The sequence below is a fragment of the Balaenoptera physalus genome (genome assembly GCF_965194825.1).
Source record: "Balaenoptera physalus genome assembly, chromosome: 12".
Lineage (NCBI taxonomy): Eukaryota > Metazoa > Chordata > Mammalia > Artiodactyla > Balaenopteridae > Balaenoptera > Balaenoptera physalus.
The window spans coordinates 8,721,255-8,748,218 of NC_138897.1; the positions used below are offsets into that span (position 1 = coordinate 8,721,255).

The following is a 26,964-nucleotide window of genomic DNA, read 5'->3' on the forward strand; positions in this document are numbered from 1 at the left end:
TTCAATTAAACACTGTTACATAAGATTAAATTAAACCCTGAATATTTGATCTGAGACCTAGGTAGATTAATTACTCATAATTTTTCACACTTTAAGATAAGGTGTTTCTTTACTTTCCTCAAAGGTTTCATTAAATCAACTACACACATTTCAGTGGTTGAATTTATTTAATCCCACACATTATTGTTCATTTTACAGATGAGGAAAGGGTATTCCAAAGAGGCTAAATGATTAGCCCAAGATCGCACCACTCGTAAATGCATACATCAGAGTTTATTTCCAGTTCTGACTCCAATCCTTTATGTTGTCCACTATACTATACATTGTGTCAAATACTCAGAAACTAGATTGAATTTATACTTTTCACTTGTCTTTTCTAACACTGCTCAATCATAGTCACAGATCAGAAAGATATTACTTTTTATAAAATCACCTACATGTCTTCTTTCACTTAGCATGACTTTTAAGGTCCCTCGCATTATGATGGGTTTCTGTAATCTGCTGTAGAGCAGGTACCCCGTGGTGCCCATGCACAGATGTGATCCATCCACTCACCCCATGACCAAAGGCCCAGATGCTCCATCTCTAAGACCCCAGGAACAATCCTGCAACCAATACCCTGCACCTATCCCCTCGTGGATCTGTGTGAGAATCTCCCTGGGAGATGGACCAGGAACAGGGTTAACAAATTAAAACACATACATACAGCACAAAGGACATTAATATGTAAAAACACAGTTGAACAAAAGGATACACAAAAATCTCATTCAAATGGTTGCCCATGGAGAGAGAGGGGGATGGGATTGGGATGTCAGTTTAAAAGGGAATAAATAAATAAAAAGAATAGATTTGCCTGAAGAATGAATGGTGCTGAGAAGTGCGATTAACTCAACTCTCGGCACCAAAGAGAAAAGTGCGATTAACTCAGCTCTCAGCACCAAGAGAAAAAGAGATTATTCTTTGCTGTGTTGTTCATTGGCATTTTTTTCTAATGAGGTTTATATCACTTCCATTTTTCAGAGCATAAATATGAGTGGAAACAGTAGAGCTGGATGAGGAAAGGTAATAAAGTATCAGTATCAACAATTTTGAAATTGTTCAAAAGAAGAAAAAACTATATATATATATATATATATATATATATATATATATATATATATATATATATATATATAAGGTTAGGGATGGTGGTCCAAAAATGTTGCCTAGAGTTAAGAGGAGAGGAAAAAACTAACAAATGACCATGCTCTAAACCCTACCATATAACCTGTCCTTAAAACATCTTGGTTTTACTGAGCTCCTATCTCAGGCTACACTTTCTACCCACACACAATTCATAAAGGTTTTAGCTTAGAATATAGCACACATGAAGGGTTTAGTTTATCAGGTTCTGAAGGGGAGCAGAATTTCCCCTCTTTTCCCTTCTCGTACTTTTGGTTGGCAATTAAAATAATATAAAGTAGTTAACAGGAGAAAAAGCAATTTATTACATGCACAGTGAGAATCCACTAAGTATGAAGAATTCCAAAGACAGCAAGGCAAGGTGAGGCATATAATATTCTGGACTAAGGAGAAGGAGGTAGAGGTCTAAGGCTTCAGGGGGAAGTAAGGCAATTGACAGGAAGAAAAAGAGTTAATATTTGGCAAACAAATGTTTGCTGGGCCATACAAAGACAATGGGACACAGAGAGGACCTTGTTCAAAGGGACTTGGCTAGGTTCCTCCCCATTGACCACACCCCACACTCTACTATAGTTATCTATGGTGCTGGGAGGCCTGGCCCAGAAAGAAGCTATCTTAAATTCTTTTAGACAGTAAATTCTTTTAGACTGTAAGTGGAGTTCAAAGATTCTTCCTGAGTCTTATGGGCCTTGATTGTTTTCAGCTCAAAATAATCCACATGCCAGAGTGGCACATTCTAGGGTGGCCTGTCCTGAACTCCATCAGAAACAATTTAGGTGGTTGGTAAAGTGAAGGAAGAGCAAGATCATGAAGAATGATTGCAGGAAATGGTACCCTTCAAATTATCCACAGAAAGTGGAGCAAAATTATTAGAAGGATTTAAATTAGCTATATACAGGGACAAGGATGCAAGACCTCTGTTCATGTTGTAGTGCTATGATGTCTTGATATTAGGGGCACCTGAGACCGTTCTACTGATGCTGGCCCAGTTAGAGGCACAGACTGTGCTGGTCCTTGCCCATATATTCCAGTTGGGGTGTCAGACAACAAATAATTAAACGCATAATTACAAATAGCCCTTAAGCACTGGAAGGAAAAGAAACATGGCCACCTGTTTCCGCTGCAACCTGTAAATACCACCATCTTGACATTTATTTTGCTATATTTAACTTCAGACATTTATGTTGGACTATCCCCAGCCACACTGTAAACCTCTTCTTGGGAAGAACTCAGTCAAGTATATTCTAACAAGTATATTCTAACATTTAACACAGAGGTTCGGAAGTAATTAATATGAAATGAACTGGGCTGGTTTTTACAGCTCAGTTCAGATACTGGGTCTGTGGTTACCGCTTGTGAACCTGAAGCTGGCCTCTTTATTATTTTTTTTTAATCTTAACCTGAAACACTTACCAGATCGTTTCCATAGATAAATGTGAATTTCAGTCTATAGCTATTCTCACAATCTTAAAATTAGCAGGGTGTAAATTAATGATATTTCACCAAAATATATTTTGGGCTGGGAAAGAATTCCTGTGTCCTTCCAAATAAAGGCTTGCTTAAAAATCAGCTGTTAATTTAGATAATTAATGTTCTGTAGGTTTAAACAAAGTGTCTCTCACATTCATCATTGCTGGTGATATCAGACTTTTTGAAAAGATTCACCTTTTTGACACCAGAAGCATTAAAATGTGAGGCCAGAATTAGCTAAACAGTAATAAGGTGATAATTGCTAAGTGTGAAGCCACACAGACAATGCATTTAGCAAAACACTAGCACTTTGAGAGTGAACTTACAGTGCTCAATAGTACCTATTCTTTCCATCTGTTTAAGTGATATTTTATCTTTTGAATTTCTCTCAAAACTAGAAGACATATCAATTTGTGTTGCACATTACAATGCTACAGGTAGACTACAATGGACTAAGAGCCTCATTTCTGTAGCAAGCCATTTCATTTATGCTCTACTAGTAAAATCTGTTACAGTAAACACATGTGTTCAGTGGGGACCAAAGTTATGAATTTCAGTCTCAATGGTGGCAGTCTTTTCTTTTTTTTTTTTTAAATAATTATGCTTTATTTTTTTAAACCATCTTAATATGGTTTTTTTTTAAAGGCACAGGCTTTTTTTTTTTTTAAGATTTATTGATTGATTGATTGATTACTATGTTGGGTCTTCGTTTCTGTGCTAGGGCTTTCTCTAGTTGCGGCAAGTGGGGGCCACTCTTCATCGCGGTGCGCGGGCCTCTCACTATCGCGGCCTCTCCTGTTGCGGAGCACAGGCTCCAGACGCGCAGGCTCAGTAGTTGTGGCTCACAGGCCTAGTTGCTCCATGGCATATGGAATCTTCCCAGACCAGGGCTCGAACCCGTGTCCCCTGCATTAGCAGGCAGATTCTCAACCACTGCGCCACCAGGAAAGCCCGGCAGTCTTTTCTTATTAGACCAGTGGTTCTGATATTTCACTAGACATTAGAATCATTTGAGAAGCTTTTAAAAAATACTCATGCACAGGCCCCACCCGTAAAAATTGACTCGGCTACTGGAGATGAGGCTTGAGTATTAGTATTTTTACAACTCAATCAAAAGATGCTCAGAAGACCTAAATAGACATTTCTCCAAAGAAGACATAGAGATGGCCAAAAGGCACATGAAAAGATGCTCAACATCACTAATTATCAGAGAAATGCTAATCAAAACTACAATGAGATATCACCTCACACCAGTCAGAATGGCCATCATAAAAGTCTATAAACAATAAGTGCTGGAGAGGGTGTGGAGAAAAGGGAACCCTCCTACACAGTTGGTAAGAATGTAAATTGGTACAACCACTATGGAGAACAGTATGGAGGTTCCTTAAAAAACTAAGAATAGAGCTACCATATGATCCAGCAATCCCACTCCTGGGCATATATCCAGAGAAAAACCATTGTTCAAAAGGATACATGCACCCCAATGTTTACTGCAGTGCTATTTACAATAGCCAAGACATGGAAGACCTCAATGTCCATTGACAGATGAATGGATAAAGAAGATGTGGTATATTTATACACTGGAATATTACTCAGCCATTAAAAAGACTGAAATAATGCCATTTGCAGCAACATGCATGGACCTAGAAATTATCATACTAAGTGAAGTCAGACTGACAAAGACAAATATATGCAGAATCTAAAAAAAATGATACAAATTAACTTATTTACAAAACAGAAACAGATTCACAGCCTCAGAAAACAAACTTATGGTTACCAAAGGGGAAAGGTGGGGGCGAGGGCTAAATTGGGGGTTTGGGATTGACATATACACACCACTGTATTTAAAATAGATAACCAACAAGGACCTACTTTTTAGCATAGGGAACTCTACTCAATATTCTGTAATAACCTAAATGGGAAAAGAATTTGAAAAAGAATAGATACATGTATATGTATAACTGAATCACTTTGCTGTACACCTGAAACTAACACAACATTGTTATTCAACTATACTCCAATGTAATAAAATTTTTTTAAAATATCTGAAAAAAATAAATAAATATTCCAAAGGGTATTTATTGCACAGACAGGTTAGAAAATCATATTAGACTTTGACTTTTACACTGGGAATATATTTTATCTATAGCTATATTTGACTTACAATTGTGCTGAGCACTTATATCAAATTTCAGTTTTATGAAAAAAATCCATGAATTTCTGAAAGCAGTAATGTCATCTAAAAGTTAGGTGATCCTTTTTCCCTCACCATAGGACTTTTATTTGTCAATTACTACAGGCTACTCTCACCCTCTGCTGCTTGGTTTGTGAATTGTAGGCATCTAAGGGCTAAGAACTACTTGAGCCCTGATTTACAACTCTTTTAACACAAAATAGTCACTAAGTATTTTTAAAGTCCTCTTACTAATACAACCTATTACTAAAATATAAATAGAGAAAGTAAGAGTAAGTATTGAGCTACACTAAGGGAAAAGAATTTAACAAAAAGAAGAAACTGAAATTGAGAGTAAATCCAATTAACAACTCAGCAAACTGAGTGATTAAACTCTTAGCTTTATAAACAAATCATTTGAGATTTAACTTACTTTTGCATCAGTTAAGATGCAGTTAAGATTTTGCATAACAGCCAACGTTTCAACAATTTGACCTATCACTGAGAAGCAAAAAAAATTAGTAATTCTGAATATATCGAGTCATATTATATTCATATCCTTTAAACCCAATAATTCCACTTAGAAAACTTTTTTTTTCCAATGGGGAAAAAAGGTCTATACAGTTGAATCTTGAATAGCTTAGAAGTTCATCATCCTATAACTTAGAGTTGGCCCTACATGTGTGCGGATTCAACCAACCACAGACTGGGTAGTACTGTAGTATTTACTATCAAAAAAATCTTCGTATTAAGTGGACCCACAGAGTTCAAACCCATGTTGTGCAAGGGTCAACTGTACATGAAAGTAGTCATGGTAGAGTTATGTTGAGAAAAAAATCCAAACAACCTTCAGTAAAGGGGGCTTGGTTGATTAAATAAATTTATATCCAAGGAAATAAATATTATCCCACCCCTTGAAATACCAAGTATGATAACTACATAGCAGCAGGAAAACTGATTATGGTAACTGGTAAAGCAGAGTATATTATTTCAAATGATGACTGCAATTCTGCATAAAATTGCCTAGGCATTAGAAGTTAATATACACTGAAGTAATATGATACGATGGTGTTATGATAGTTGATTTTTTTAATTTTTCCTTCTTTATATGATATGATATTGTTTTACAACATTTAAAATATTCCTTAGCAAGCCTTATCTCATTCAGTCCTTCAGTCTTCTTGATACTAGTTGTACAGTGTGGAGCACACATGTGTCTTAGTAATTGTTTATATTATACTCCTTGCTTCTTAGGAACTATCTGTTCCATCTCTACCAACTTTGGTTATTGCATCATTATATTATTCATTAGACCGTTTTTCCCACCATATTTATTAAAGTGGTCAGTTATTTTGGTATTTTAATGTGGATATACATGTAATTAGTTCTGCAACACAATAATGAAGTCTCAATTAAATTTTGCCATCACATAATGGCTTCAATGAAATGATGAGAAAAGAATGTTTGACTTCTAACAAATACACATCAAATTAGATTTTTTTTTTTTTTTGGTAAGTTTGTTTAAAGAAAAGCAACTCATCCAAAAAGAATTTTTTAATTTGCTCATTTCTTTAATCAGACCCTGGATTTTCTCTTATGGGCCCCCAAGTGTCTATTTCTCTTTTCAATATAGAGGATTAATATCTCATTTTCATTTATCTAAAATTTGTTGACTTGTGGGAGTTGGGAACTTTATATTTGACAGTTCCAATTAAACATTAATTTCAACTAATTGCAATTTGAAGAATTTGTTACTATGAAATTAAAAAGCTCAGCAGTGAAACTGACAGAATTTCCTTTGCTTCTCTATGATAAGTCAAATTATAGAAATGTTGACTGCTATCTAATGCAAAATCTTATTTCCATGAGAAATATTTTCATTCCCAGCCACCAGAAAGCGTATGACCTTTAATCAAAGAAAAACTGAAGACTGACAACTGCAATTAAATAATCCAGATTACAATACCCATATGAGTTGATCGTGCTTTGGATCAATCCTCTCCGGTGATCAACTGATTGGATGTAGAGGTGCAGAACACTGAACTATTTTATGTTTTGAACATATATTTCAATGCATCTATTTTGAAGCTTCAGATATGAAATATGTCCAAATACTTATCCATATGGAATTATAGTTCCAAAAGATTCTATTTCAAAGCTGCACAAATTCCATTTGCCAAAGACCTCACAGGACCATGCCCACCATTTATGCTTGGGAACTATATTCCTCCCACAGATGGGGCAACAAATATTAAAATATACACACATACCCTTTCACTCATTCCTGCTCTCACATACAGTACAACACAGCCCATCTTCCTGGTCACAAATGTTTGTTTTCCCCCCTTCAGCATTCAAAAATTTTCACCCTTTCTCCAAGAGAAATTACCCAAGCAACCTTCTAATCACAGCCTTGATCTCAAAGATCTCATATCTATGTCAGATCTCAATACACGTTCTCTTGCTCCAGAATCTACGTACTCAAAAGGCAAGTAATTTATACCCTCCTCCCTCACACACCCAATATACTATAGTGAAACTAGGACAAGAAAACTGCAATAAAAACTTCCATGTAGAAAAGAAAATAGAAAATACTTATGAAATCTAACTTTGCAGATGTTTCAGGGAGCTCCTATTCTGCTCATGGGGAATGCTCCGCTATCTGGCCCGGGTTCTCCTCCCTGAAAATAGTTGCCTAGTCTGTAGTTCTCCATGGTGCTCGCTCTCGAGGTGGTCCTTTGGCATTATTCACCACGTCCTTATTTGAATATGGCTCTGGACGTTACTCCTTCTCAGGTGTTGACAGCACACTCAGCCAGCTCCTTGTCCGAGAAGTTTGGAGGAATGAAGAGTTCTTTCAAATCCCGAGAAATCAGTCTATTTTATCCCAGGCTGGAAGCTCATTTGCCAGCATATCTTTCACAAAAACAAGTCCTTTTTTCTTTTGATTCCAGCAAACACCACAGGTCAGCTGTCCCATCTGCAGTTCTCTGGGAGACAGTCTATTGTCTCTGAGCTATCTGCAGTTGCCTTGAACCTGTGGGATGTTCTGAGAGAAGCACAATCTCATTCTCTTCTCCCTGTGCCATTGTGTTCAGCTTCAAGGATTTCCACAAAATGCCCTTAATTAAGAGCTTTTAAAAACAGGCTTGAAGGCCACACCGTTGAATTGGTTCTTGCCTAACCTTAATTGATGTTTATTGTTCAAAGCCATCCTCAGTTTTACGTATTACCATTTGCAAATGAAGATCAGGCCCTGGCAGTCACAGAACTACTAAAATTTCTGTATTATTTTACATATCTCTGAAAATTCGACAAGCCTTTTCTGAGTTCCTCTCTCTCTTAGGCACTTGTTAAACACACCAATAGCAAACAAGAAATACTAGCTACATACCTGTTCATCTAAAAACCACAAGCTCATTCTGTCCATCACCAGCTTTCCAAGGTATTATAGGATATAATGTACCAAACCTTTCAAGACTCCATAAAATGCGTTGCCATCATTCTAACCTCCAATAAGTTTTCTCACCACCTACTTCTGGCACTGGAGCCAATGTAATATAATTTTACAATGCTGTTTTTGTTTGAGTGACCATACCAGTCAGCTTTAGCTAAGTTTTCCTATAGCAACAAACAAATCCAAAATGTCAGTGGCTTATCACAACAAATATTGATTTTTTTTTTACCCATGTGGATCCATTTGGGTCAGCAAAGGCTCTGCTCCATATCCTTCCCACTTCAGAATTCGTGCTGAGAGGGTGATGTCTACTTTGCACCTGCTGGCCTCATGACATGAGACAAGGCAGAAAAGACACATGGGAAACGAGGCACAGCAGAGCCCTGTTTGGGCTCATAAAGCCCCTGATGGTAAGCGGCACACGGAGCTTCTGCTCATCAGGCAAAGCAAATGTCACATGTGCCAAGCCTGACGTTGATGACGTGAGAAGAATGATTCTCCTACAGGGAGGGGCAACTAATAGAATCCTTCTTAAGACCACAGCCGTTTTTAAAATTACATGATTAGATGGTTGAATCAGATTTTTGGGAACTAGTACTTTACTAGCCCCGGAAAACTGTGTATTATCACAATTTCCTTGTTGATGATTCAGTCCCAAGCAATTTCTTAAAGCCTATATTGGCGAACACAGAGGTTATTTACCACCACTTGCAACAAATGCTTTTATGTCAAAAGTATTCACAGGAATAATGGCTATGATGAAAATAAAAACCCAAAACCACTCTCTTGAGCCTTCCTACTACATTCCTCTCCTGACTTACCATTCCACGGTCCAGCATCACTACCCATGAACACCATTAAAAAGTACATATATGTCTTCATAAAAAGAGACTTCAAGGATGAAACGCCCATGGACAAGTCAGCCCTAGTAAGATCAGGGACGATGTATGAGCCTCATTGGTCAAATAATTCTATTTCCATGTGATGTTATTAGATTAGAAAATCTGGTTTGCTTGACTGGAATAGTTTTGATGAAAAATTAAATCTTAAAATGTGGACTGTGTCCTGTTACTGAATTGCCCCTTGGAAAAACAATTCTGTTTTCTTTTTTAAATTTCCAACTCTTTGGCATTATCTGCAAACAGTCTCTCTAACCAGGGAAGTAATTTTTTTTTTTTAACATCTTTATTGGCGTATAATTGCTTTACAATGGTGTGTTACTTTCTGCTTTATAACAAAGTGAAGCAACCACATAGCACAGGGAAGTAATTATTTTGCCTCAAAAGTTGTCCGCTAGAAGCAGATGCCATGCCTGGAACGCCATCTGAAGTAATTGCCGCCATGGGGTGGCAGACGCTATCACACTGACTGTGGAGACCGCTTCTTTCAAGAAAAATCTCTCTGTGGTTTGTAACTGCAGCTGAAATCACACCTCCCTGTTGCAGGTGTACTGTCAAGGTATCCCATTCTTAAACATGCCATAAACCATTAGCAAGCTGACCTTTCACGACAAAACAAGATGCCTACATTCTTTAAACATCAGAGAGCGCTGGGGAGAATATATATATCATAACATGTAATCACAACATACATCATGTTTCTATAATATATAGAATTAAAGCTTAAGACACCAAGTTTTAATGATACCTATGGTACCATGCCTCCCCACACGACCAAGCTAAAACATATCTGAAGTTATAGGGCACACATAAAAAATGCGCTACTAACACTACAAAAATGAGCATGTTGTTTACATAATAGTTTCCTCTCCTTACACTTACACATTTTTGTTGATTTTAATTTTTAAAAATTGAAGTTTTTACCTCAAGTAATGCCATATGTTAATAAAAAAGAAAATGCTTTTTCTATGCTATCAAATGCAATTTTGAATCTACATAACATATGTTCCACTTATAAGATACCTTATTTTCTTTTTGGTTGAGTCCCCATTTTAGTTCTTCTACTTGAAATCTCAGTTTCTTCACTTCGGCCTCATTTTGATCCATGAGGTTGTTGACGTGGGTCATTTCTGCCGTCTTTGCCTGGTGCTGCCTGCTTAGTTTATGGTAGGCATGTTGAAGGTCCAACAGTTCCTTTTAAAAGAAAACAGGGATTCCATTATTTATAGTTTACTCTGATAAAGTCAGAAGAATGGCAACTTGTTTGGAAAAAATAGAAAAGCACTTTAGGAAGAATTCAGATTAGGCATCTTTTCACCTGGGACTCTACATTTCTGCAATTAAATATTATGATTAGCATAGAACTATAGGTGGAAGGTGTATTTCTGTGTGGCTAAAATACAGTACAACTCTTTATGTGCTTGAGGGAATGACCCATTTTTCATGTTATGCAAATTTAGTTTTTATGTATGCTTTCCAAAAGAGGACTCTCATATCTATAAATGAAGAATAAAATATAATAAAAATAAGTTCAAGAAGAACTGTTCATCTGCTAAATCAGCCTAAGTATTAAAAGTTAGCAGACTATCTGCTTTTAATTATTTCTCTTAAAAATATATGTTTTGTGCTGCTGTACTCATGCCGTGAATGGCACCCTCCTGAAACCACATGAATCTGGCTCAGAGACCTGAAGGGGCTGACCCTGGGGAAAATCCAGAGTGAATCCACCATGAAGTGATTGGAACTCCAATCAATCTTGTTATAATCAACATTCTACAAGACATGAATTGACAGGTCACATTAATTGGCCTCAGATTATAATTAATGTAGTTTCTAATTTTTTGCTAAAATTTGCTGTGCAAAATTAATAATACTGTAATTGTTGAAATCATCTTTATTAAAACTATGAAGAAAAAAAATAACCTCTAATTCCTCATGATGTTATAATACTTTAAGAAAGTCCTAGGATATTTTTTTAATTTCCTGAAAAATACTGTCATAACACTTACTAGTTAAAAATGCAAAGTTAAATTTTTTTAGGACAACCAGGTAGACAATTGGAGATGGGATCTTTACTCACATCTTATACTACTACTATTTCTAATAAGAACAATAAAAAAAGAATCAGATTTAATAGTAAAAAGAAAAAAGAAAAAAGAAAAAAGCCATAGAGCATTGGAAAACACTGGAAGAAAAATGTAAATACTTTTTTCAATTACCAAATAGGGAAAGGTTTTCTAAGTATGATTATGAGATCATAGAATTATAAATTTAATCACAGTAAGTATACAGTTTGTGTATAGCAAATAGTTTGTCCTACACAGAAAATGTTGTAACAAGGGACAAGTCTCTTACTATATGAAGTTATATCAAGTCTGTACAAATTGACTTGATATAAAATATGGAAGGAGAGAGTTCACAGAAAAGCATATAGAATATCTGTTAAACATTGAAAGCTATTTATCTTCACCCAAAACTCAGGAAAAACCTTTCCAATTTCTGTAACATATTGACATGACAAAATTATAGAAATGGCTGCTAGGGATCAAGGGTAGGGAGGAGGGGAGAGAAGTGGGTGTGGCTAAGGGCAGATCAGGGATCCTTGTCTTGATGAAAAGTTCTGTGTTTTGACTGTATTGATGTCAATATCCTGGTTGTGATACCCTACCATAGTTTTGAAAGATGATACCACCGGTGGAAATTGGGGAAAAGGTACATAGATCTCTCTGTATTATTTCTTACAGCTGCATATAAATCTACAATTATCAAAAATAAAAGTATAATGAAAAGAAACACATCAAGATGCTATTCCTCATGTCTTCAGACTGGCAAGATTATGTGTGATAAGATAATCTGTTGGTAAAATGTGAAGAAACTGAGATTCATTCATGGAAAAATGTTGGCAAAACTATTTAACATGAAAAATGCATTAAAACTCCAACCCAGCCATTTTACTTCCAGGAATGGGTTCTACAGATACACACACAGTTGTGTGAAATGCTGTATGCATGTGGATATGTAGCACAGCATTATTTTTATGTTAATAGTGAATGATTGGAAATGAAGATCATCATCATAATATCATCATATGGAGCTGATTAAATAAAAAGCCATTAAGCTTTTTAATGCTTAAAATATAATATGGCAGCCTTTTGTATATTGATATGATATCTCTCAATATTCTATTATGTAAAGCAAAATGCAAAACAGTGTGAAGCACATGTTATTACAGGAAAAAAAAAAGCTGATGTAAAGTGAATTTTGATATGACACCATTGATTACTGGCAGCCTCTTGGTCTCTATGAAACACAGAACTCCAACCAAACAGGCAGATGTCCTGCAGATGTGAGAAGAGGGTGTAGACAAGGACCTGGAGAGAAATTGCTGACCACCACTCTCAGGATGCCAGGAGGAGGAAAAGGCAGAGGAGGGCTCCCACGCCCACCAGCCAACCACCGCGCCTCCATGGCAATCTACCAAATTCCAGGAAACTGAGAGATTCCTGGAATCTTGCTGCTGTTCTGAAAACCCTGGCCCCCATAAGAGTCAGAATCACAACCATTGATATTTAAACCTGAGCAATGCCGAAGGGCAGCTGGGAACAGGCAAGCTTGGACAGGCAGCTAGACCCCTGTTGATGGGACAGGCTCATGGTCCCTTCCCCTACCTCACAGTAACAGTGCAGTTTACGGCTTCATGGCAGTGTTTTATCAAATTACATCACAAACCACATTTAAAATACAAGCAAATTTCTCTTTTCTTCTGAGTACAAAAATCAGAGTACAATTTTCCAATGCCAAATTATATACCTTATGATTTCACAGAAAGATATGCAGTAGGGAACACAATTCTATTATTTGGAATGACAATGGAGCATTTAATGAAAGATTTTCTTGATCTGGCAAACAAAGAATTTGCCACAAAAGTAATGCAGAGCTTAATGGAAGAGTTATAGCAAATCTGTAAAATGATGGCTTTTCCTCAGGAATTATGCACCCAAGTACAACTACCTAAAAAACCTTTGCGATTTAGTAAAATTATTTCTCAGATAGTCAATGCTTTGACTTTAGGCTTGTACAATTCACTTAGATTGGTTTAAATGGAGCTAAGTAAACAAAAAGAACCTTTGAGATGTGCATATAGGAAGAGAGGGAAGGAGGGAAGGAGGGAAGGAGGGAAGGAGGGGAGGAGGGGAGGGAGGAAGGAAGGAGAGAAGGGAGGGAGGGAGGAAGAAAGGGAGGAAGAAAGGAAGGAAAGAAGGAAGGAAGGAAAGAAGGGAGGGAGGGAGGGAGGGAGGGAGGGAGGGAGGGAGGGAGGAAGGAAGGAAGGAAGGAAGGAAGGAAGGAAGGAAGGAAGGAAGGAAGGAAGGAAGGAAAAACATTGCTGTTTGTCAGTACCAATTCCACCCCAAGCATGTGTCATCTTTGTAGGCAGACCTCTAGCATTCATGCTCTACTGCGTGGCCATTTGCTCGGGGAAGCTCACCTTATTCTCAGGCCCAGGAGGTGGATATGTGTTAGCCAACGTCTATTCTCTGTGAGTGGTCCCCAAGCCCGCAGCACCAGCATACCCTGAGAACTCCATCCAAGATCTACTGAATCAGAAGCTCAGGAGTTGAGGCCCAGCAACCCTGGGTTTAACAAGCCCTCCAGATGTTTATAATTCAACATAAAGTTTGATGACCACTAGTATATGCCAACTGTAGTAAACTTTACTCTTGCCAGTAAATGTTTTAGGAGGGTAGATGGAACCTAACCGAGCAATGAAATATGAGACGTCTTCTTGGGTGGGAGGAGGTGATCTAGGATTTTTAAGCACTTAAAAATATACAAGGAAGATGTATGCCTGGAGGTACTGATACAACAGTCTGGGACAATAGGAGAATCATGCTTACAACTGAGGTCCGAAGACCTGGCCTGGCCTTGGGCACATTTCATTACGAGAAAATATATCAAACTGTATCTATAGCCAAATGTATTTTCATTATGTTCACAGGATACCTTTTACTTTCTATTCTAAAAAGATGAAAACTAGATTTCAACATAGGAGAAAAAAAATTATTTCATTAGTAAAGATATTTTTTAAAAATCAGTTTAGGGTGAAAGAGATTAGTATTAGCCAAGTACGTACTATCACTGAACTCTTCACATACCTTCTCTCTCTTGCCTTTTCTATTTTCCCCATTCAGTCTCTGAGAGGCTATACACATTGCTTACGGCCAAACTAGCTGTAAATTACTCCTCCTTTTTTCATTGTTTCAAAACAATATCCCGGCTGGCTTAAACCTTGTTATCAGGCCTTATCTTCTAAGACTTCACAGGTTCTTTGACATTTTAATCCATTAGTTCATCAACACCCCCATTTTACTTTCAGGAGAGAGATGGATTTCTTCCTTAATTCTCAAAGCTATGACCTTTGCTACTATAGACTCATTTTTTTTTTTTTTTTTTGTTATTCTTATGATGAGATTCCCCCCACCCCCAGTTCTTTCTTTGAATGCATGTTAGAGTAAAGGCACTTAGGATCACAAACTATAATCCCATGTATATGTTTTGTTTGATGCTTTTATCTGATATCTCAATTTCCCCTGTAGCTTGCTTACAGACCTCCAGTTGGAAGGCATCCAAATAGATGTCCATTTAAAGAGTTAATAATTTGCATATAAAAAGAGAATAAGTCAATAATAAAGATCCATATGGATTTTTAGAGCAAGCTTATTCTAGTATATTTTTAATAGTAGAAATACATAAAACCATGATGTGATATATTTTATTTTGGCAGAGAAAAATCTGAATAGAAATTAAACATATAAAAATATACAGTACTGGAGAGTATTTGTCAGTATATAATCCTCTATAAATCCAAAGCTATAAAACTGAACAGTAAATCTAATTCACAATCCTTTTATAAGTTATATGAATAATAATGCTGAATCGATATAGAAAATAAGCATATACAATGTGTTTGTATACAGATATTTCTGATAGAATAACATTAGTTCCTCAAATAGATTGACTCTGTTTCTAGAGATGTGAAGAATGTGATAGCAGGTTTTAAATTCTGTATATGGCTTATGAAATCATGAATTGTTTATGCTCTTGTAAGTAAGGATATTGCTTTCTACGTAGAATTAATACTGTAGCCGATACATGAAGTACTGAAGCTTAACTGATTTTGATTGTGCCAAGCTGCCAGAACTAAAATACGTTTTCTTATAATTTTAAATGACATAATGAAACGCTGGTTAAAAATGAATCAAATAAGTTTATATGCATCGATTTGAAGGAAAAACAAAATGACATACAGAAAATTTTAAAGTATTAAAGTATTATTATATATGTTATTTGTCTGCTCAATTTTCTAAAAAATCCATAGAAAATTAGAAATTTCGGCATCTGTAATTTCAAACATGCATAACAATACTGTACTGTTATGTAGAGAACCTGAAATTCTCAGTATAATATATGATTCAACTATATTTAATAAAGAGAAACACACAAAATTGGAAATAACTAGCTCATGGTCTGTTGATAGCCTTGTTAGACTCCAGCTGTGAGTAATAATGCTATCAACAAGGGCAGATTTTCTCTTCTCAAAAGTTGACTCAGGCACATTGGGTGGTTATTACAATCAAATCCATCTACTTGAATAAAGAACTTACAAGCTCAACCAAATTAAGTGCATTAGAAAAATATCTTGTACCACCTACTTATTAGGATAAATGTCAGTATCTATTTATATCTTCAATTCTTACCTCAAGAAATACAGAAATCAAAGGAACGTATATTTCTACAGAAGTCAGTGTTATTCATAAACATTTATGATACTTGGTGTCAGATAATAGCTTTAAAATGAGAACATTTTTGTGGTCTTAAGTGGCATCTTCAGAGGGTTCATTTAATATCTTATGTTAAGTATAGAGCGATTTTAGTGCTCGTTGTAGACTTGACACATTATCAGTGATTCATTCAAGGAGCATTTACTGAGTGTCTACCTCGTGCCATGTAGACTGGCTTCTACATTCTATATATAAAAGCAAACAAGGCAGACACAATTTTTAATGTCACAGACATTAGAACCTAGTAGAGGTAATAGATTAAGACAATTAAACAGGCAAATTTTCCCACTGTGACAAATACTAAGAGATAATCCAATGAGCTAATAAGATAGGGAACTATTTATGAAAGATGGGTGATAAGCAGGGAGGACATGTTGTGAGGGGTTGCTGTCCTGTGCCCTCCAGGTTCTCCTTCAGGATGAGAGGATGTATTTCACCAGTTGCTGGAAATGTCTGATCACAGCCCTTTCCCCTTGGCTATAAGGAGCCTCCTTCCTGGGACTTCCCTGGTGGCACAGTGGATAAGACTCCGCACTCCCAATGCTGAGGGCCCGGGTTTGATCCCTGGTCAGGGAACTAGATCCCACACGTATGCTGCAACTAAGAGTTCGCATGCCACAACTAAGGAGCCCACCTGCCGCAACTAAGACCCTGCACGACCAAATAAATATTTAAAAATCCCAAAAACAAAAAACAGCCTCCTTTCTAACTCCACACCCCCTTCCTGGGGCAGCCTGGTCATTTTGGAAGTATGAAGGAACTGCTCTTCTCACCTCAATTTGGGACAGCTCCAAAGATCTATCCCAGCTTCAGAGGTATCCAGAGGTATTACTATTATCACTTCTCCCCAGTCCTACTTTTCCCTCTGCCCTTTGCTGCTTGGCCTCTTTCCCCATGGGTGTTGTACTCCCTAATAAACTTCCTACATTTTGATATCTGTCTCAGAATCTGCTACCCAGGTAGCACAAACGCCAACATCATGTCCCATGGCTGTCACCTGGGGAGATCTATCCTATAGAATTAAATATCATAGTACAAACACCATGAATGGAAAATAGATGATGGAAACTTTACTGAGAAAATAATGTAAAAAGGGTGCAAAGCCGCAGTATTGTGGCTACATGGTGGCACTTATATTGTGTGTGTATGTATGTGTGTGTGAGGCCCATAGACTGAATATCACACATTGGAGTTTGTGTTTATTCAATGCCATTTGTGCTTATTCAGTACCATAGATACATAAGCAATTGACCAAAAAAAAAGTTTGTTGAGCATCTACTAATCTCTCATATAATCAGTTATGTCAATATTCCCAATAATATTCAAGTTTTTTAGAAAATATCAAAAAGCTTCATTAACTTTTAAGTCCTAGTTTCCTCATCTGTAAAATGCATACAATAGCAATTTCATAGAATTGTAACCTTTAAAAGACACAATATGTGTAAGTCATTTGTGACACCTTAATTAAACATAACAGGAGAGGTAGAAAACCTGGCTAGGCGAGGTTAGTTAGTTAGTTATCAAACGCAATAACAAGGTGAAATGTCAGTAATCCAGAGGAGATAGAGCCTCTCAGCAAATGCCACCACGGGCTGGGCTCTTTGTATCTTTCTGCTTTGTCACCCTTAGCTCATACGTGGTCTTTGTCCTTAAGCTTGATGTATTATAATCCCAAAATATCTGCTGAATCTTGCTGGGAAGGAAGTAGGAAGGGAACGAGCAAGGATAAAAGTGGTTTTCTCCAAGTGAAACTTTGCCTTTGTGTTGATAAGGCAACCTCTCAGTGCTATGTTATCGGGGGAAAAAATGCAAAAAAATTGCACAAAATATTGAGCAGAATAAAAATATAAAGATATAGTAAAAGTCAGACATGTTGTAAACAAACTGAGAAACAACAAAGGCCAAGAGGTATTATTAAAGCACAGACGGATTGTGGGAAATAAAAACTTATAAAGAGAGGAACTAACAGTAAACTTATAATCAGCAACAACAAGAAGTCTTATTAAATACAATAATGTCTTCAGTTGCTGAGTAACCTAGAATTCTAAGCCCAGCTAAACTAATATGCGAGAGGCAGGCCAAAGTCAATTTTAGTTTTAGGCAGAGGCAGGATTTTCCATCCACATATTCTTGATGAAAGAACTCAGGATGTTCTCTAGGAAGTTATCTTTCTACAGTTCTTTGAATTCATCAAATCCTTTCCTGTCTCAAAGTACTTGGACATGCTTTTCCTTTCGCCTACAAAGGGCTTTTGCCACTCTACACTCATCTGGCTCCTAATTAACATTCAGGTCCCAGTTTAAATATGATTTCCTCTGAGATGCTTTCTTGATTACTCAAATGTGAATAATGATTCACAGTATTATCTTTAATTATCATTCAGATACCTGTTCATTTCCTTTATAGTCTTTATTGCATGTTGAAATTTATACCTGTTTGTGCATTTACTTAAGATTCCTTTATCCTACTAGTCAATATATATTTAATGCACCTATATCTGTAGAGTAGAAACAATTTAGAGTTATGTGGAAATGTGAAAATTACTTAGTTGTCAGGTCCATAGCAAAGTGGAGCTCTAATTGTAAAATTTTGGAAATAATGAATATGCAATACAAACTTTAGAGAGAGAAAGCTGTTACTAGCAGAAAAGATACGATCTCAATTTAACTACAAAAAGATATATATAAAGAGATATATATATCTTTGTATATGGCAAGCAATCAGTTCAAACTGTTGGATAAAGCATACCAACATTATCTGAGGAAAATTGAAGGAATGAATTATTAAGGATAAAAATAATTTATTGATACAAATACAAAAAAAATGAATTGATGAAGAATTGGTCGATTGGTAAACAAGCAGAATATTATAGAAAAACTATGAGCTAGCCTAAAGAAAATTTAAAAAAGAACACCTTGAAAATATACAAAATTGGAAATGAATTGGTATTTATATCCGATTAATAAAATAGGAGTAGTTTTGTTAAGCCTTGCCTTTCAATGGGACACTGAGACTAAAGTCTGCCTGATGGAATGTGGAAGGAACTGGTTTATATCTCTTCTAGCTCTAGCAAGGAGATATCCCATGGGAACTTCCATGCTGTCCCACTTCCTTACCTAAGTACCTGGAACTGAAGGGCTACAAGATGACGGAGCTAAAAGCTGACAGTTACAGATCCCTGAGTCACCACATGGAGACGAAACACCAAGGAGAGCCTCCTGTCTTCACTGGATTAAGAAATGAGAAAAAAATAAACTTGTATCAGCTGCAGAGATCTGGAGTTTGTTGTAGCGCTCTATCCTTACTAATAGGCTAGCACAATAATATTAGGTTACACCAATTGACATGTTTAAAAAACATTTTGATTGACTAATTCACTGGCAGTTTCAGGGCATATCAAATGTTACTAGGCTTTTAGTCATTTTTAAATTGACTCATTTTACAAAAAGATGTCTGTCTCTCAGATACACCATCAGGGTTGTAGGGACAGAGCTTTTTTTGGTCCTTTTCTTTTAACTGTATAGTTCATCAATTATCTGAAGTGTGTTAAATAGTGCCTGGAACACTGAAGGTGCTCAACAAATGATAAATGAATGTATGAATAAATGAATATACTTACAATATGTCTTACTGATTGGTGAAGCAAACAACAAAATGTGTTTATGATTCTAGATTGTATGCAGGCTGGATTGTACTGTGCACGGGAAAAGGAACAGTCTCTGTACACTCATTTTCTTTTACTAGCAAGCATTAATCACCAATTCAATCTACACATAATAAAGTTTTGTAATAGTTGGCAATACATTAAAATATTTATTATAATACATATCCTGACTCTGTGTGATATTTAAAGATTTCTAAAGAATTGCAAATACGGCTATTAACCCTACGGCTAAACCGTAAGTTGCAAGTACAATTTAGTACTCATACAGCATCCTTTGTCTCCAGAGAACATACAAATATTAAGTTAAACCCTGAATGGTTAGTCACCAAAATTGTAGATGGAATCAGAAGTTCTTTTTCTATTTTCCAGGCCCCCAGGGGGGAATAGAGAGAGAAATCACTGACTCACACTCAGTGGGGAATGTATTACTCCCACACAGTTTTTTCTTAAAGCCATGCACACTTAGCTAAGTAATGCTTTATAACCAAACTTTCCAACCTTCTCTCTACCCACACTGGGAAGAGCCCTGTAATTGTACAAAGCTACAAATGTTCAGAGAAAATACTCTTCTGTGGAAAATGTTTCATTTCATTTGATAAATCAGAGTTTCTCCAGGTCCTCCGTGCAGCCCTTTTACATGAAAGTGGTTCTGCATACAGCAAACTCTCCTGATAGATAAGGGTATTGCTTTTGCTCATAATTCTAGGGAAATAAATAATTTAAATAAAATACATAGACTTGTGTGTTGAGTTTGACAGACCCAATAGCCAAACAATTCCTACTTCCATTCGTGGAAAAGAAAGGGCAGACGGGTCAATAAAGGCGAGAAAAAGGAAGTGATCAGAAAGGCCAGTAGAAATAAAACCACAGTAAGTGTTCATAAAAATTAATAGGGAATAATCCAGAGATTAAGATAAAGACAGAGAAAATTCTCAGAAGAGGAAATACAATAATCCAAGAAATGAAAAAATATTAATAAGGATATGGATATAGAAATGGTAAGAAAGACACTCTCATGTACCACTGAAGGGAAATGTAAATTTTCATGACATTAAGATAATTTATGAAAATATATCAACAGTTCTTAACTCTGTCCTAGATTTTATAACAAGAAAATTATTCTAGGAAAATACTATATATATATGTATACATATATGTGTATATATATATGAATATATATATGAATAAAAGTTTTATGTTCAAAAATAGTCACTCTGCATTACATCTAACAACAATAATATGTTAAAAAGTAATCTATATGATCGGACCCTTATTGAATAAATTATAATTAATCCTTATACGGTAATATTATAAGCCCTTAAATTATGTGGGAAGAATTTTGATGATGCAACAATATGAGGCTATATAATGCAGAATAATAAAGCACAAGGCACAATTTTATGTACAAAATGATTCCAATTATGTATGTATGTATGTATACACCACACAAACACACAGTAACAAGGCATACATGAAATAGGGTTTTTACTTTTGTCCAGTTTTACATAAAACCTCGACACTGAGAACAAAGGATCCTTAAGCTCCTCTCCTTCTAAAACAAATGACCAGAAAGAAAAATAAAAGTGTGGTAGAAACCCGGTCCTGCACCCACTAGGCCCTGCCCACCTGGAGGGTGTGTAAGGGGCAGATCACAGGTGGAGAGGGAAACCCTGGGAAGGCCTGTTATCTGAGCCCTGGGGCAGTTTCTCTCCTCTCTCCTGGGAAATGGAATGGAGTTACCTGCCCCACATGAAGACAAATCAACGGGGTTCAGAGAAAAATCTTAAAAGTGTCACCTGGTGTTTGGGGGACAGATTGATTCCTCATTCATACTAGAAAAAGTATAAGCAGCCTGTTGCTATAGGGCAGGGAGGTGGTGCTTCCCTGGCAATTGCCTGCACTTTCAGAATTTCTTGGAACAGGAAAGCATAAATGTTTGGGATGAGTCTGAGTGGCCCCTGCCGAGAGGAGCTGGACTTGCATCAGTTAAAAAAAAGTCCCCCACTTTAAAGGACCAGTCGGATGGGTGAGATGACACCAACAGAAGAATCCCACATGGAGTGGACTGTGGGAGAGCTCAGGGTGATGGTAGGTCAGGGGCTGACTGAAGAGGCGCCACGGCAGAAAGAGCTGGCCTGGAGCGCCCGCGCCTGAAACCACTCCAATTCCTAGGACTGCTCCCTCCTCTGTCCTCTCTTCCAGCCCTGAGAAGCAGAAGGAAGCCTACCGAGTCGGGGCAGGGGGTGGGGGGCAACGTAGGGAGGAGGGAGTAGCAGATCCCATCCTCACTGCCCGCCGCCTGGCCTGATGCCAAACTGCAGAAACACAGAAGCTTCGACCCTGAGGTCTACAAACGGAGGGGATTTAACAGAGCATTTTCCATCTACTGGCCATGCCCTCAGAGATACAAAGTGCATGTTGTAAGAAGGAAGTGGTTTCCTCTTAACTCATTTCTGTATCTTTTTCAGCGCCCGCAATGTATAATATTACATGTGGATGATGTTTCAAAAGGAGTATATCAAGTTGAAAGATGAACTGTTGATGTAGAAAAGATTGAAAAGGGTTTTTTTGCTACTGCATTCCTAAAAATATTGTATAACTTGTTATTAAATAAATATTAACCTCTAAAATGTTACTCTTCACTGGAATACAAGTGGACCATCATTTTCGACAGAGTATTTGCTTTGGGAACAAGATGAGAGATCACAGGTGTACAGATTGAGTGTACCTTTTACTTTCTGTTGAAGTAACCAAACTTAGATCTAGAACCCCAAAGCTAACTCAGTTTTCCAATTTGATCTGAGAAAGATCGAGCATATTTTATTCACAACCTCAGATAGTCTCAGAACTCAGGAATTAAACACCTATTCATAGCATTTATTAACGTTTAATCCTCCAGATCGCCTCTATATCCACAAATCATTATCTGTTACCTATATGAAATTATCAAAACTACCCTATAGGTTAACATTAATTGGCACATTAAGGTGATCTCCTAGGGAGTCTGGAAATATAAACCAGTTTAATGAGTGATAAATTAAGGCACACAAATAAAACCCTTCAGTGTGGAATAATTGAATTGCTTCTCTCCTCTCATTGTGTTGGTGTTTACAAAAGAGAAGCATTAGAAGCCAAAGTTAGGTAAAACATTAAAATCAAATTAGGATAACAAATAAGTTAGTTCATCTAAAACTAAAAGTAAGTATCCCCATACCTAGTTTCCAAGGGTTGCCTCTTGTACAAAGTGGGTCCCTTTGTGGTTGCCATCATGAGTCATGAATTCAACAGTGTGGTATTGCGTGGGTTAAGGAATGGAGTTTCTCGGGGAAACAGCAAGTTGGAAAGGTTGGATTCACAACAGAAAAAAAGGCATGGGTCCCACACGTGTCAAGGAAAACCGCCGGAGCTAGAAACACTGTTTGGATGTGTCCTCCAGTCAAGGGACGGCCCTTCCTCCTGCTCTACTTAGCCGTGTCTGGCAATTGGAACCTGGGTGCTGGCTGTCGACACAAATAGTAAGTGCCAGTTGCCCAGAACCTGGAACGTTTGGGTGGCTCACAGAGAGCCAATTGATAACTTTTGAAAATGTAGTGAGCCCTATGTTACATGTGTAACACATTCCTGGCCTAAGGGAGCTCACATTCTACTAGAAAAATGAGATGAGTTAAAATACATGAAAACAGAATATGGTGAGTGCTGTGTCAGGGCTGGGAATTGTTGCTATAAACACAGGTGGAGAAAATCTGAATAACTTTCCTACACAGAGAACTTATTCTAACTCCTGTTGTTCATGTTAAATTTACTTGTGTCACTGGTAGTTGCTATCATCTCATTTGCTCTTTTTAAATTTTGATGCTCAAAACAGGAATTTAAGAGACTTTAACATCTGCCATCACTACCTGATAAATGTCCTTTATTTGTACATGTTCTTGTCATCTTATGAACAGGCCTAAGTCTCAGGAGGGAAAAAGTGATTCTACAAATATGTTTTTGATTTTTTTTTTTTGCAACTTTAAGTATCCTCCCAAGTTCATAATTGAAAATTAGGCCACAGACATTGTTTTTATACTATTTTTATATTTTCATGCTATAGCTATTCAATAAAAATCACTCATGCAAAGCTTATGTAACAAATTTTAAATATAACCCTTTACATACAAAATTGAACAGGGTTAAAAAGTCCTATACTAAACATTATACAAAGCATTCCGAGCTCTAGATACTGCTCTGTTTATATGGCATATCTTAAATCTGCTGTTTATATGGCATATCTTAAATCTGCTGTTTATATGGCATATCTTAAATATACATGCTCTGAAAATACTTTGTCAACTACCTATATTATCAATAGACTCATTATTTATAATTTATAATTTCAATGGAATTCTGTTCATAATTTTTAAATAAGTGAAATATATTAGTGGTTATTTCAGTCTGTATAAGCCCTAGTGTTACACACACAGATACTAACACAGTCTAACACAATTGCAAGAAAGAGTTCCTTCCACCATGAAAATGGTATATTTCTTCCAAAGGCACAAATGCACTTACAGATGCAGAAGTAAGGCAATGATAAATGCAATTCTGTTATACAAGAAGGCAATTTTCTTCTAAATTCCTTTATGTGGAAAATTTTCTTGAAATGCTATAAAATCAATATCATTGGAATTCATTTTGATTTGATTATGACTTTGTGTTATTATTCAGAGTAATTTTCCCTCCTTCAAAAATACAGCTGTAATTATTCCCCAGTTAATTGTACAAGATCAGTTTCATATCATCCAAAAATCAGACAACTAATTATCTAGCATTTTGTCAAATTAACTTTAACTTGTAAATATGAAATAATGCTCATTTTAAGCCTAAAAAAGCCAGTGAACAAGTTTCCTCTTACCAATAATAAATGTTAGCTTCTAGTAAACATCTGGTAATTGAGTATGTAAGGTGATACATCATAATAAAAAATTTTTTTCAGACTTTTCACTTCAAATCATGAAAGAAGAAGACTCGGTTATTATGCTGTTTCATGCGTAGTTGAGAAAAAATATGCATATTGTTGCATATGTAGTTGAGATGGATCCAATCCATCTGGTCACAGGCTTGTAAAATAAGAAAAGTTGAAAACGCTTGTGTTCAAATGTCCAGCTACCCCCATTTTCTGTGAATTTTACAGGGTCAGTTCATCTAAGGTTAGGGATAAACTATCCCTGCAGTCGCATCAAACCATTAGGTCCATTAAGACTTGACTTTAGCTGCCAAGTGACATTTTCCCCTGCATAATACTGTTTGGCATCTGCATTGATCAAATTAACTGGTCACTTGCCAAATGTCCACTTCACTTTGGCACATAGATAAAGACTATGGGAGTGAGAGAATGATTTACTAAATGTCTGAAAGAATTGATATATTCACCCTAATTACATAAATTATACTCAAAAATAACAATCACCCTTTAGAGTTCCTCTCAAATTAATACTTCCAATTATAAAGAAAAAATACTAAAAATGGAAATTGAATAATCTAGACACAAACAGATGATAAAAGCACTTAGTTTAAAAACTATATTTTATTTATGGTGCAAATCTTTGTGGTTTGTGATGCTGACTAGAAAAGACATGAATACATTCTAAACTTCCTATAGAATAGTTATGTACAATTTTGAAAGAAAATAGACATATATAAGATACATTACTGTGATTTTTCACTAGGTTCTTAGGCATTTAAAAAATGTTATTCATTGGTACTATTCTCAAGACACTGTCTATTCCTTATGGAAAGAAATTGTAATCTAGAAGGAAAGATAACATATTCTAATGACTAAAATACAAGGAAAGCAAATTGGCCTTGTAACCAAAAAAAAAAAAAAAAGGAACCTATTTGCCAGTCCTATCCATATAAAATTAAAATATAACTACCTAGAAATATAACTAAATATAACCTAAAATATAACTACCATTAATAGTTATACCATTATTAAACCATAATATACCATATGGTATATTATCATTATTAAACCATAATATATCATAATTATATTATTAAACCATAATATACCATAATTAAACCATTAGTTTAATTACCATTAAACTAATATAACCTAAAATATAACTACCATTAATTTACTAAAAGTAAAAATGTTTAAGTGTACTAGAAAATAAAAATTGCATTGAGATGCAGATGGAGAAGAGACTTAGATACATCTGTTGTCTTTTAAGAGGGATACACAGTCCAAGGGACTTAGATACATCTGTTGTCTTTTAAGAGGGATACACAGTCCAAGGGAATGTGTCTGGTTATCGTAGGAAGAAGAAAACATCACGACGAATGCGTTTAGATACGTACACGTGTATTGTGTGTGTAATTCTTCAAGTTACCATATACATACATACACACACACACATATATGTATGTATTAATTCTGATACATCATAAATTAAAATACCCATATATTGAACTTAATGTTTTCTTACACTGTTGGCGATGAATGAGGATAACATTTTTGAGATATTGGACTATAGCAATTAAGCATCATATGTTTCAACCAGAGAAAATTTTGCAAGAAGTTTTCTCTAGAATAGGCTATAATCTTATCAATAGATAATGGTGATATCTCACACCACATTACCTCTAGCTCACTGACTTTGTTTTTCATCCTCAAAAGAATCTCCTTTCTGTTTGAAAAGTTCTGATATCCCCTCTATGTTTTCTAAATGATTCTAGATCCTACTTCTTCTAGAGCTCCAGCTTAAATGTCACTTTCTCATCTCCTGGGCAGGAGGAATAGGTTATGATATAATCTCAGAAATCTCTGTATTGGTTCCTTAATACACTAATGAAACAGCAAGTTTCATGAGGCCAAGGTTCTTGTGTGTTCTTTCACTGTCTAGTTCTTTTGCTGCCAAGTTCTTTCACATAACACAGAAATAGTTATTATAGGCACTAAAATATGCGTGTTTTCTTAATGAGTTAATGGCTTAGTCATAATAAATCTTGATTTCAAATCTCTCTGGTCAACAGGTCCTAACTATTGAGTTCAACTATTCCAGTATTTCTGTGTCAGCAGTTCTCTGGCTGTATCAAGACCTCCAAACCATTTGTCAATAATCTATACTTTTTCCTTTACTTCCCTGTTGCCTTCATATCTCTTCTTAACCAGCAAAAGTGCAAATCAGTTCAATAAAACTTCTTCCTTGCAAACAAGATTTTTTTCCTGAGTCTTTCTCACCATTTGTTGGGCCAAATGTCAAATCAACTGTAATGAACACTGCCCACAGCACATT

The 26,964-nt window shown here is 36.2% G+C and overlaps 1 protein-coding gene and 1 long non-coding RNA gene across 2 annotated transcripts in view; one reads left to right on the forward strand and one right to left on the reverse strand.

The window, feature by feature from the left end:
• LOC309639118 overlaps window positions 1–23,929 on the forward strand; it is a 58,259-nt gene extending 34,330 nt beyond the window's left edge. Inside the window, exon 3 of the long non-coding RNA XR_014251480.1 lies at window positions 19,085–23,929. This is a non-coding gene — a long non-coding RNA (uncharacterized lncRNA). The remainder of the gene's footprint in view (window positions 1–19,084) is intronic.
• The window catches only part of CCDC102B (coiled-coil domain containing 102B), a 234,522-nt gene that overhangs the window by 27,103 nt on the left and 180,455 nt on the right, over window positions 1–26,964 (reverse strand). Inside the window, 1 exon segment of the mRNA XM_082415917.1 lies at window positions 10,205–10,375. Coding sequence (XP_082272043.1) covers window positions 10,205–10,375 — 171 coding nt within the window.